This window comes from Sander lucioperca, chromosome 13 (genome assembly GCF_008315115.2).
Source record: "Sander lucioperca isolate FBNREF2018 chromosome 13, SLUC_FBN_1.2, whole genome shotgun sequence".
NCBI classification, from domain to species: Eukaryota; Metazoa; Chordata; class Actinopteri; order Perciformes; family Percidae; genus Sander; species Sander lucioperca.
Window position 1 is genome coordinate 3,021,994 of NC_050185.1, and position 12,699 is coordinate 3,034,692.

Consider the following 12,699-nt stretch of genomic DNA (forward strand, 5'->3'; position numbering starts at 1 on the left):
TTATCCACTGTGCATAGAAACAGCTCCCCCACCCTCAACACACACACACACACACAATGGTTTGACCAACACAACTAAAAATGGAAGATGGTCAGTAACAGAACATGGCCGAAGAGCACCAGGATGTTAAGATGATCACACTGATTTGGGATTGGCATGTATCTTCATTTTAATTTGTGAAATTTAAGATGAGGGAACGTGTATCGAACATCCTCAAGGAGAGTGTTAAAATAAGCCCGGCACATCCGTGGATGTCAGCTGGTATTGTGCATATCGCATGAGATCATCAGCGTATCATGAAAATTCATGCTCTGGAGAGTCTCATGTTGCATTGCCTCTCCTCTCTTGTGTTGCAGGCTACTTCAACGTGTCAGCAGTGGTCCTGAAAACCAACAACGAATCACCGTGGACCAATGAGTTTGACAGTAAGACCTAATGAACAAATATCCCCACAAAAAAACTGAAAAAAAAAACAAAACAATTTTCACTTGAATTTATGACTCCCTTTTTCTCTACGCTGCAGAAATTGAATTATCGTGTTTGATCGAGTCCATCTCTACAACCAACCCCAGGATTGAATGGAAGAAGATAACCAATGAGGGGCCAAGTTATGTGTACTTTGACAGGAAGATCTCAGGTAATGTATAAAATGCACCAAAAGGCCTCTTCTGTTTTCTGCAGTTTTCTACACACTCGTCGCTGAACAGGTTTTTTCCTCGGACAGGCGACCTGGAGAACCGAGCGATGATCAGAGAACCGGCCACATTGCTGATAACCAACGCCACAAGATTGGACACAGCCAAATATCGCTGTGAGGTCACGGCCGCTGACGACCAGAAGTCCTTTGATGAGATCGTGATTGACCTTGTTGTAAGAGGTACTCCCACTTACCCACATCGTCCGCCTATACTGCATGTAGAGTCAAAGATATGAGACAGACATATATATATATAATATATATATGATGATATGATGAAGATTTCGCTAAATGCGGTAAAACGAGCCATTATAGTGCCCTTAAAGACAGCCCTTGCTAAGTGATTCACACTTAGATGCTGTAAGATGAAACCGTGTTATAGGTCGCACCGACCCTCTGACCAGACCTGCCCAGCTGCAAAGGCGTGTTCTGGGCTATAAGAGGAAACCTCTGAAACTGCATCTGTCTGAATTGCAGTGCTAAAGAAAGCAAGCGCTGCGTGTTTTGGTGGCATTTTTTGGCACGGACCAAAAATCATGTACCCGTCCGGTGAACCGTAAAGGGTCAGGGTGACATTGTTTTTTTGTTTTTGTTTTTGAAGCCGTAAAGTCAATCAGACCTGGCAGCATCACGAAAGAATGTGTGGGTTTGTTTTATCGCTGTGATGCATGCAGAATCTAACTCCTCTGAAGTGTAAAGCTCCCCATGAAGACTAAGTGATCGTGTTTTTATGTCACCGCAGTAAAGCCAGTGGTGCCAAAATGCAGTGTCCCAAAATCAGTGCCTTTTGGGAAGTCAGCCGAGCTGAGCTGCGTGGAGGACGAGGGCTTCCCCAAGTCTCAGTACCAGTGGTTCAAGAACAGGGAGGAGATTCCCGACGACCCAAAGACCAGCCTCAAGTTCTTCAACTCCACATACACACTCAACGCAGAAGCCGGAACTCTGGTTAGTACGTGTGGGCATGTGTTTGGACAGGGACAGGCATGACAGAGAGTCGAGGGCGGGGCAGCCGGGGGACGCTGTGGCCTGACGCCCAGGGGTGGGGCCAGATATTTTGGGGAGACAGTTGATGGTGCGAGAGGGCTTGAGCCACGAGGGGAATCCACTGTCCTCGTTTGCACATTCCTCAATTCCCGCCCTGCTTCCCAGTGCAGCTCGATCTGCTCAGTGTTTGCCTCCAACACTCTCCTGTCAACCTTCATCAGCGGTGGAAGAAGTATTCAGATCCTCTACTTCAGTAAAAGTACTAATACCACACTGTAACAAATACTCTGTTACAAGTAAAAGTCCTGCATTGAAAATGTTACTTAGGTAAAAGTATGTAAGTAAGTATTAAAAGTAAAAGTAGTCAATGCAGAACTCTCCTCCCATTGTAGAAAGTGTAAAGGATCCAAACAGTTGTGTGTTTAATGGTCTAATCATCTCAGCTGGACTTGTAGGCCGTTATATTGTTGGCTAGTTTACTTTATTTTATTTTATTTTATAAACTACATGTATTTTGTGTGCAAAAATCTTAATGTGTAAAGTAACTAGTAACTAAAGCTGTCAGATGAATGTAGTGGAGTAAAAAGTACAATATTTCTCTCTGAAATGTAGCGGAGTAGAAGGAGAAAGTGGCATGAAAAGAAAAGACTCAAGTAATGTACAAGTACCTCAACATTTGTACTTAAGTACAGTATTTGAGTAAATGTACTTAGTTACATTCCACCCCTGACCTTCATGCCGGCCTCTAAGGTGTGACGCACCAAAGCATACTACAGTGTTTGTCTTTATGTGGAACTCTAGTGTTGCAAACAAACTGCTGTAGCTGTAAACTAAGGCGGTTTGGAGGAGGTTTTTCTTCTGCTGTACTTATCTCCTTTTGACTGTTATTTTTAGAGCGTTCACAGAAACAAAGTTATCACTCCTCTGCTACTCCCATATGAGGAAGTCATGCCCACCAACCGATTTAGAAATCTATTATTGTTTTGTATTAGATTAGATTACATTATTTGTCTGGGAAAGCTTCATTATTTATGGAAGCTCAAAGAAACCCAGAGAATTACTTGTTAATTGTGGGGTTTTTTTTCTTCTTTTTCTTGTAATTATTTAATGGAAATTGTTTTATTGCAAGACACCACACATTTCTGATTTGTGTTATTCTACATTGAATTATTTCTGCTATAATAACAATACTTGTATAATATGTATCTATATTTTTGCTTGAACGTTAAAACATAAAAAAGCAAAACTTTAAAATCAGAACAAAATAGGAGGGAGAAAGGAAAACGGAAACGTACTACAAAGACAACACATTTTCTAAACATTTCTGATTAAACTTGCAGTGTGTGTGCAGTGAGTTTGAATGTCACGGCACAGAGTTTTATGTCGTTTTTAAAAGGCTAAGACAATTCTCAAAGGTTTACACCACCCCACTAGCCTGGTTGACACCAGACCCTTCTCAGTTGTAACTGAGAGTGGGTCTGGGGAGCGTTCATTCACAGCTCATTTCCAAAGGGGCATCACCAACGGACGCCGCTCAAATGCCTCTGGGCGCAATTGGATAGTCCTTCAACCAATCAGACCAGCGATCCGGGTGACGTAGCAGCGACAGCAGCATCAACGGGTTGCTGCACTTCGGTGGCCGTCATGTTGAATGTAAACAAAAAGCTGCTTGCCGTCGCTGAGCTATCGTCATCATGTAAAGCCCGCCTCAACGGTTGTGATTGGTGCCTTGATTTGGAAAAATTTGAAATGGGCTTGAATGGGCTCTTGGCCAGACGGACTTGCAGAGAAAATCTCAGATTTGACGGAAATTCTTCAGGGTTTTCAGGCTACCACCCCACTCAACACGGTTGAAAGTTCGGTTACACTTTACTTGAAGGTATCTACATAAGAGTGACATGACACTGTCATGAACGTGTCATACACATTATAAACAAGTGATAAACGTTTATGACATAACGCTTCTTTTAGTAAGGGTCATTCGGTTTTTGTGATGACAAGTTATGGTTAGGGTTAGGGTTAGGGTTGGGGTTAGGGTTAGAGTTCCTGTGTCATGACTGTGTCATGACAGTGTTGTGAACACATGACATGTCACTCTTATGTAGATACCTTCAAGTAAAGTGTTACCGAAAGTTCCGTCCGATCGGGCTGGATCAAGTCTGTCTCTTCCGATCAAGGTGGTTACATGAGGCTGTTTTATTCTGATCGGGCTATTATTCTGATCACTGGTGGAATATTGGGGCCCATGTTAACACGGCTACAGTATGAGCATTAATCCAACTTACATTAATGTTTCCCGATGCAGAACTTCATCGCAGTCAGAAAAGAAGACGCGGGCGAATACTTCTGCCGAGCAAAGAACGACGCAGGATACTCCGAGTGTCCGCCCCAGAAGATGGAAGTCTGTGAGTGTGTCACACAGGCAGACATTGTTCACTGTCAGGTTGACCCATTGTCAGTGTCTAATTTCTACATTCTTACATTAATTCCACAGATGATATTGACGTTGTGGGGATCGTACTGGGAGTGCTGGTGGTGGCCGTAGTGCTCTTGTGTATAACAGCGGGGATCTGCTGTGCATACAAGCGAGGCTACTTCTCCAGCCAAAAACAGACGGGGAACAAGTAAGACACGAAGACATCCAACCATTCACATGATCAACTAATGCATGTGTTCCTCTCTGGCCAGCACTTATCCAACCGTGTCATCCATGAAACCATAACGTACTCTGTGTCTTTTTAGTTACAAAGTTCCAGCTAAAGGAGATGGAGTGGACTACGTCAGGACGGAGGATGAGGTTTGTAGATAGCAGTGAGATTCCGATGCCTGTCGAATTTGCAAAGTATGCTATTAAAGGGGAATAGAGTTTATTTGACCGACAGTCTAATCAGAGTTTAGAGTGAAGGCGGGGAATCAATCTTAAAAACTATAATATGTGGTCAGTAATGCAAAGTATTCAAATGATGGGCGCATGGGTAGCTCACTTGGTAGAGCCCGGGTCCAGTCCAGACAGACAGACACACATACATACATACATACATACATACACACATACATACATACATACATACATACTTTATTCATCCCCGGAGGGAAATTTGAGTATCCGGCAGCTCACACATAAACACACATTTCCATACATACCGTAACACAGTTCCCTATAATAAATACAATGCAAATACATACACAAGAGTTAAAAACAGGATATGAGCCACATAGTTACACCTGTTGAACACAGCCCAGTTCTGAATAAATAAAAGACCAGCTCACACACACACTTGCTGATATGATAAAGTGACAGATATAAAAAAAAATAGATAATAAAGATGAGGGACGAATTCTGAATGATGTTCAGTTTTCATAGATTCTTTTGCAGTCTACACAGCAATTTGCACCATGTCAATCTTGATTTTGTGTGTTCCGTTTCATCCTCATTCTATTGGAGGCATCCTTTTATTTCCCTGTGTTTGTGTTCTTTTCATTAGATCCTTTGTTGTGAAGCACTTTGATATTAGCAATCTAAACCAAATCATTGAGTATCTCTCTCGACATTAAATTATAATGTATGATTTCTCAATGTGATAAAAAGAATGCATACGCATCTTTCTGTCTTTGCGCGTACACAGAGGTTTATTAACCTGGGCCCAGGTGTGGCTCATCACCTACTTAAATATAAAATATAAAATAAAAAGTTTTATTCCAAATTCCCATTCTGTAGACCAGTAAAGTGTCAGTAATGCAGATTTGAGCTGTTAGAGAAATTAAGTAAAACACAAACAATAAAAGCATATATTTAAGTGTACAGGGTTTTTCCTGGGGGGGCTTCACACGGCAGTAAGCATGATCAGTCTGAGTACAGTAAAGGCAAAGAGTCTGTGTTTCCTTATTTGACAGAAGTCTATGCATTTACCTGTTATTTCTGACAATTTGATAAACCAAAATATATATTATGCTTGAGTAAATAAGGTAACCCTTTACTTGAAGGTATCGACATAATCGTGACATGACACGTCAAAACTATGACGTGACACTGTCATGAATGTGTCATAAACCTTATAAACTAGTCACAAACATTTATGACTTCTGTCATTAAGTGTCATTCGGTTTTTGTCATGACAAGTTGACATTGTTTGGGTTGTCTTGATTATGACAACTTGACATTAATCAAAGCGACATTACCAGAAGTTGTCTTGGTCATGACAAGTTGACATTAAATTTCTTTGGAGTGTCCTTATTAAGACAACTTCACATTAAACAGGATGACATTATGTCAACTTGTCATGACAAAAACCGAATGACACTTAATGACAGAAGTCATAAACGTTTGTGACTTGTTCATAACGTTTATGACACGTTCATGACAGTGTCATGTCATAGTTATGACAGTGTCATGTCACGATTATGTTGATACCTTCCAGGTTAAAAAGATGATATTAATATTGAAATAAATCACCAGAAGAGTCTGGTACAGGCTGACTCTGGAGATAAAACTGAGATCAGCTCTCATATTCAAGTTCATGTTCTGCTTGTTCAACAGTTGTTTGGTAAATTGCTCTTAAACACATTTAGAGAGGATTTGAATTGCTATTTCTAATTCTAAATTCCCTTCATTTTGGTGCTGGTGATTTTCCTTTGGGGCTGGCTAAAACCTCCAAAAATTCCTCTATGCAGGGAAACCCCTGGTGTAGGGGGCAAATGGAAGAAGAGTGTCTGCATTACTGTTGAACCCCTTCTGCAATACGATGAATACCTAAACATGGCTCCTGTTTGCCTGTGTGTTCTCTGCAGGGCGATTTCCGACACAAGTCGTCATTTGTGATCTGAAAAGAGAGGGGGGGATGACGAGGGGGCCCTGTGCTGAGTGAAAGACATGACACGTGGGACTGCGCTCCACGCTGTCTGACCACGGAGCTGCCACGGCTCATGCTCGGAGCTCTCAGCATGGGCTGAAATCCAACTACTCAAGTTTGCCAAAGGTGACAAGATTTCACAGGACAGCTACGTCAAACTACTACACACGTAGGGACTGCGATCCATTCGTCAACTTTTATCACCACCAACTGATTTCTTTTGCTAAATTATGGAGTTCTTACTTTACAGTTAATTGCATGGTTTTTAAACACCATCCGAGGTGGAGGAGAGGAAACACTTCTTCGTCTCTTTCCTCCAAAGTCAGTCAATCATGACACCTTTCTACTTTTGCTTCGAACCTTTTTGCCATTTGTATAACATTTCTTTTCTACTGTTGAAATTTGTCAGACTATTTTTGATGGAATATATTTTAAAATGCCTATAGATAAAGGTTTACTTTTTTAAATATTTGTAAAATACTAACATGTTTTTTTTTGTTTTGGTTTTTTTTTTGTTTTGTTTTTTTCTTTTATTTGGTTGTGGATAAAAATATGTAACACTTTAACCACTTTGCATCAAGCTGCAAGCATTTACACCTGTGTAAATCGGAAGAAAGAAAAAGACAAATGAAAAATGACTTGTATCAGCATCTCAAGATGTGGTTCTTGATCGGCGGTCTTACATATTTAATTTCTCCGCTGGGAATGCCCCCCCCCTTTCTGTTGTGAGAGACTTCCATGTTCATGTTTGTAGATAGTCTTAGTAAGAGGCTTTGAAGAGTGCCAGTCAAATGCTGTGAAACACTGCGCACAATCAGTGCTGCATTTTCTTGATTTTAAGTGTCCTTCTATGCTTGCTGTTAATCTTGTATATATTGAATTTACTGTCCAGGATAGAGTTTTGCTGTCATATGTACGTTCAGTATTACACTATAATTATAATTATGATAATAATAGTAATACAGGGTTTGTTAGTTAACCTTCCAGACCCAAGGAAAACTAAGTTTTAACACTAGACATGGTATTCTGACTCTGATTGGACTGTGTAAAAGCCTCGATTTGAATTCTGAATGAAACCAATTGGATGACCTGATACAGAGAACAAAGAGCTTTCTGTAAATGTGAGTGACTGAGTGAGACTGTTATTTTAAAGGGTAATTTTGGGGGTGTTTTCAACCTGTAACCTTTCTTTTTTTCCATGCGTTGGTGTCTAAGTGACTAATGTGAACAACAATCTATTGAAATTGGTCCAGTATTGAGCGAGAACGCTGTAACTATAACCCTATGGGGCAAATGTGCATTGTCAATTTCCGTCCACTAAGTGCTGTTTTTGCCGCTGACAGGTTCAGATTAATATTCTAAGTGTCTGACAACATCCCTTCAGAGATAGACCTTTTTGTTAAAGAATAAGATTTTTGTTTCACATGAAACAAAATTGCCAACGCCAAACCCACCAGACTCCATGTAAATAATCAGTACTTTTAGCGTGTTTAGCGACAGCATATTCCCACATGTAAATGGGTGAATTAAGGGTTTATTTCAACCAAACCAGAGTGGTGATTGTTGGAACAGTGGAAAGATGAACCAAGACGGCTTTCAATAGTTTTATTTTGTTTCTGTCAACTTTGAATGAAATGTGTTTTACGATGATAGAATCACTGTTTATTTACATGGAGTCTGGTGGGTTTATATATAGTAGTAGCGATTTCGGGGCTGTTAAACAAAAAGGATCTGACTCTTCAACAAAAAGGTCTATCTCTGAAGGGATCCTTTCCATAATGTTGTCAGACACTTAGAATAATAATCTGAACCTGTCAGCGGCAAAAACAGCACTTTAGTGGACGTGCATTGAAGGTGCACAATTGCCCATTAACGTTACATTGCCGCCGTCTAGTTTAATACTGGACCAATTTCAAAGATTGTGTTCCCATCACTCACTTAGACACAAAAACACAGGAAAATATGGGTTGAAAAAAACCCTGAAGTTACCCTTTAACTACTGACTCGCCTATTTTCAAGCTACAATTACTAAAGGTACCAAGAACACCAGTGACTCTACAGTACACACACAGACTATTACAGTCAGGTAAAGCACATTGAACACAATCTTTGGCATGAATCCTGGTTGATATTGTGTCCAATCTGTTTACAAACGATTTTTGCTTATATTTGTGCTAATTAGAGAGTAGACCTCATCTAACATTTCTAACCTTTAGCTGTGACTAGGTAGTTGTAATGAAAGCTCCTCTTAGGTTTGACTGAGACTCCTATTGTACTCATTCCTCTCAGCAAAGCTGAAGGCAAACAGCCCTGACATACAGTTACAGTGACATACAGCTGGGGTCTGGAGGGTTAACAGTTGTATTGATTGTATATAGATATTTGTAATTTTTGTCTCTCTCTCTCTCTCTCTCTCTGAAGATTATGTAAAGTGGTGAAAAATGTCCTATTTGAGGCGATATGAAACTCTTTCCATTTGTAAGACTTGAGAAAAGGTAACATTTTATCACTTCATGATTCATAGCACGTGAGCACGAGCTTCTTAGCGACAGCATGGCAGATGCAGTCGTGGTCCGAGCCTTGGGTCAGCATTCAGAACAAACAGCTCCCTGTTTCAAAGTTCTGCTGCGTTTGGCTCCCCCAGATGAAAACAATCACACGCCTGATATGTATCAGTGGTCACGTAACTTCCACGAAAGCTCGTATGAATCTCTTGTTCGGCTTGTTTTAAAAATCTGCAAGTGTGGTAAAATGTTAACTGAATATCAGTCATGGTAGAGACGATCTGCCCAACATTTGCACATAGGAAGAAGAAACACTGCTCGGTCTTTTTCCAAGTTGCATTAAGGAACCAAGAGGAAACGTTTCGTAGTGTACTATTATCCCCAATAGAGTTCACGATGAATCGTGTTACACAGGTACAAGTCAGATGCATACAGTTCCCCCTCCTCATTTCTACAAACGTCATTCCTCTTAAGTGCCTTCTGTCTTTACATTAGTCCGGTTTCTCTACAGCCGTGCCCTGTTCCACGTACACTGCTATGATGCTCGGAGGTGTCAGGTTTTCTGCAACCATTTAACCACAAGCCCGGCGTTTGAGAGGAATGATGTCACCGCAAATTTCCACGTCCCTTCTTTACATACGTATCTGCAAATTTGTAAATAGCTTTGTTTTTCATAGATTTGAAGGTGTAGCTATGTTGAAGTAGAACTAGAAATATATTAGTGCCTAAATATAGTGTGAATTATTTTTGGTAAAGACGCATAGCACTATTAGGCAAAAGAAAATGATGGAAGCCCAAAGCAGGGACATTTATATCTGAGCTCTGGATTAATAACACGTTTAAAAAAAAAAAAAAAAAACACTTGGGCAACCGAGGTACATTTTTCATTTATAACACCGACAGGCGGGGGGGAATTTGATTTAAAAACCCACCACTGCTCCGCTGCTTTCAGCGTGAACACAGTGTTCAAAACCCAGAGTTGACTCAGTATTCATAAAAGTGCCATGCAGCTGTAATGGTGCTCTAATTATTCAGGCATTGTGAGCGTTTTATAAAGCACAGTTCCTGCAAAGGTTCAGCCACAACAAACAACAGGAATTGATGTGCAGCAGCTACTGTGTATGTACCCCACAGAAAGGAAGTCCTCAACACGTCTGTGTGTAATCTGGTTGGATGTTGTAAGGCAACAGTGATAGAGATTATATTTACATGACAGTGAGAGATGGTTTTCCAGTGTGTGTTCTGTTTTAGGGGGAAAGTTAAACCAGGCCAACTCACCATTGTCTTTCAACTCAAGGATGGCTGCGCTTCACTGCTCCAGCACTGTTAGACTGTGCTAGACTGAGGACTGGTACAACATGTAAGAAAACCAAACTCACATCCAATAGAATGTCCATTTGGGGCCTGCTCGGGTTGTTTTTGTTCATTTTAGAACCACCCTATTTGTGATTAATAAAACTCACTTCTAATATTACTGGAGACATGTGTGTTTGCTTTTTTTCTGGTGTGTGTGTGTGTGTGTGTGTGTGTGCGTGCGTGCGTGCGTGCGTGTGTGTGCGTGCGTGTGTGTGTATACTATATACTGTGTATATTTGTGGGGTCCGGACAGCTTTGTGGGGCCAAAATGCTGGACCCCACAACTTAAAAGGGCTGTTTGAGGGTTAAGACTTGGTTTTAGGATTAGGGTTAGAATTAGGTTATGGTTAGGGTGAGGGTAAGGGTTAAGGTTAGGCATTTAGTTGTGATGGTTAAGGTTAGGGTAAGGGGCTAGGGAATGCATTATGTCAATGACGGGTCCCCACAAAGATAGTGCCAAAAACCTGTGTGTGTGTGTGTGTGTGTGTGTGTGTGTGTGTGTGTGTGTGTGTGTGTAGGCTTGTCCATCTGTGCTGCCGGTCATTTCATCATAATTTCTCTGCTACTTCAAATCCTCCTCAACCACTCCAGAGTCTCCCGCTGTTCACGGAAATCCTATTCAGTATGAAAGTCCGTCACGTATCCCACTGACAGCATCTTTGTTGATCTAAAGCTGTAATCTATTAGAGGGAGTTAAGCCATTTCCCCTTTTTTAAACTGCAAACAGCTTTCTTGTTCCTCTCTGGTAACTGTGCCAACTGGCAGCAAGTTCCTGGATAAAGAGCATTATAATCAATGAGCTCAGCACGGGTAATATATATATCGTAGTTTGCCACAGAGCCAATGGACACTTTGATTTAATTCACAGAAAAATCCATTAAAGCTTGGGTCACCCATTTGGTTCAACGTGGGATGAAAAAAACATTTTCATAGTTAACAGTTTTGTTGAACAGAACACCCATTTCTAGAGGCTGACTCATTTTATCTGCACACTCCTCTGAAAGTTATGCCGTATTTGTGTCCTAAGTTAGGAGGTCTTGTTTAGTTAATGAGATAAAACGAGGGAGTTTCTCACTATGCTGATCCACAGATCTGTGGTTAGTTGTGCTGGTATGTACTGCCCGCCATTTCCTATCAGCCCTGCATCCTCTTACTGCCATACAATCCGGCTCATCTGTTCAGTAAATTCCAGATGAATTCCTTTCTATTTATATACCATATTCTCAGCATTAAAGTGTTTGAAGGGATTTCTATCACCAAAAGCCTTTATATGTTTTTAAGAGTGGGTTCACGTTGTGTTTGTATTGTGCATGAGGACATGCCTGCTGCTCGACAGTGGGTGGCAGGAACATGTAACAAAAAAGCCTAGCCAGTGTGCTAACAAAGGCAGTGAAGATTTCAAGCTAGCAAACACCGATGTCAACGATACACAATTATATATATGTATATATATATATATATATATATATATATATATATATATGCATCATGTTTATGCTTCAAGAATACACAGTATTTGGGTGGGAAACACTGAATTTAAAGCTTTAGTGCGTAACTTTTTGATATTAATGAACATCCGTTACATTCAAGCTATTGATGATCTAAATGTCTCGGGACCACTTAGGAAGGGTTAGGGTAGTTAGGGTTTCTTCTTTTGTAAATACTATTGTGGAACATGTTTCCTTTTTTATCCAAACAACGTGATAGTATTTATAATGTGTAATATTTGCTAGTGTCTGGGCCCCTGGGCCCCTTCAGATAGCTTACCAGGGTGTCCCATTCCACATATCTGCAGTATGTCTTATGGTTGTACTTGTCTTTTAACTTAGCTTTGTTTCATTCGATGTCTGGAGTTCTGTTACCCCGTCACCTGGCCGCCTGTCTTTGGACTCTCTTGCCTTCAGGCCTTTTTTCTAAATAAATCATTGCACTGCACCAGTCTTCCTGTCCTCGTCTGCGTTTTGGGTCCTTTCCCCTGCTGCCTGCTCTCTAACCATAAACCATTTGTGTCAAGTATTACAACAACTATGTTGAAGTTGCTCAAACTGCATTGGTCTAAAAATTCAAGTGAGGTTATAATATAATAATGTAATAATAATAATGTATACTTTATTAATCCCGCAAGGGGAAATTACAATGTTTTCACTCTGTTGTTATTATACACAGGCCTGAATTACACACACATGCTCAGTACCTATACATGCACTAATGGAGAGATGTCAGAGTGAGGGGGCTGCCCATGGAAAGGCGCCCCGAGCAGTTGGGGGTTCGGTGCCTTGCTCAAGAGCACCTTGGCCAAGAGCACAGT

At 40.8% G+C, this 12,699-nt stretch overlaps 1 protein-coding gene across 1 annotated transcript in view; it reads left to right on the forward strand.

The window, feature by feature from the left end:
• jam3b (junctional adhesion molecule 3b) overlaps window positions 1-7,295 on the forward strand; it is a 43,371-nt gene extending 36,076 nt beyond the window's left edge. The window contains exons 2-9 of the mRNA XM_031310714.2: window positions 357-425; window positions 524-637; window positions 725-877; window positions 1,440-1,642; window positions 3,987-4,086; window positions 4,176-4,305; window positions 4,424-4,478; window positions 6,470-7,295. Coding sequence (XP_031166574.2) covers window positions 357-425; window positions 524-637; window positions 725-877; window positions 1,440-1,642; window positions 3,987-4,086; window positions 4,176-4,305; window positions 4,424-4,478; window positions 6,470-6,505 — 860 coding nt within the window. The 3' untranslated portion in view covers window positions 6,506-7,295. The remainder of the gene's footprint in view (window positions 1-356; window positions 426-523; window positions 638-724; window positions 878-1,439; window positions 1,643-3,986; window positions 4,087-4,175; window positions 4,306-4,423; window positions 4,479-6,469) is intronic.
• The last annotated feature ends 5,404 nt before the right edge of the window (window positions 7,296-12,699 follow it).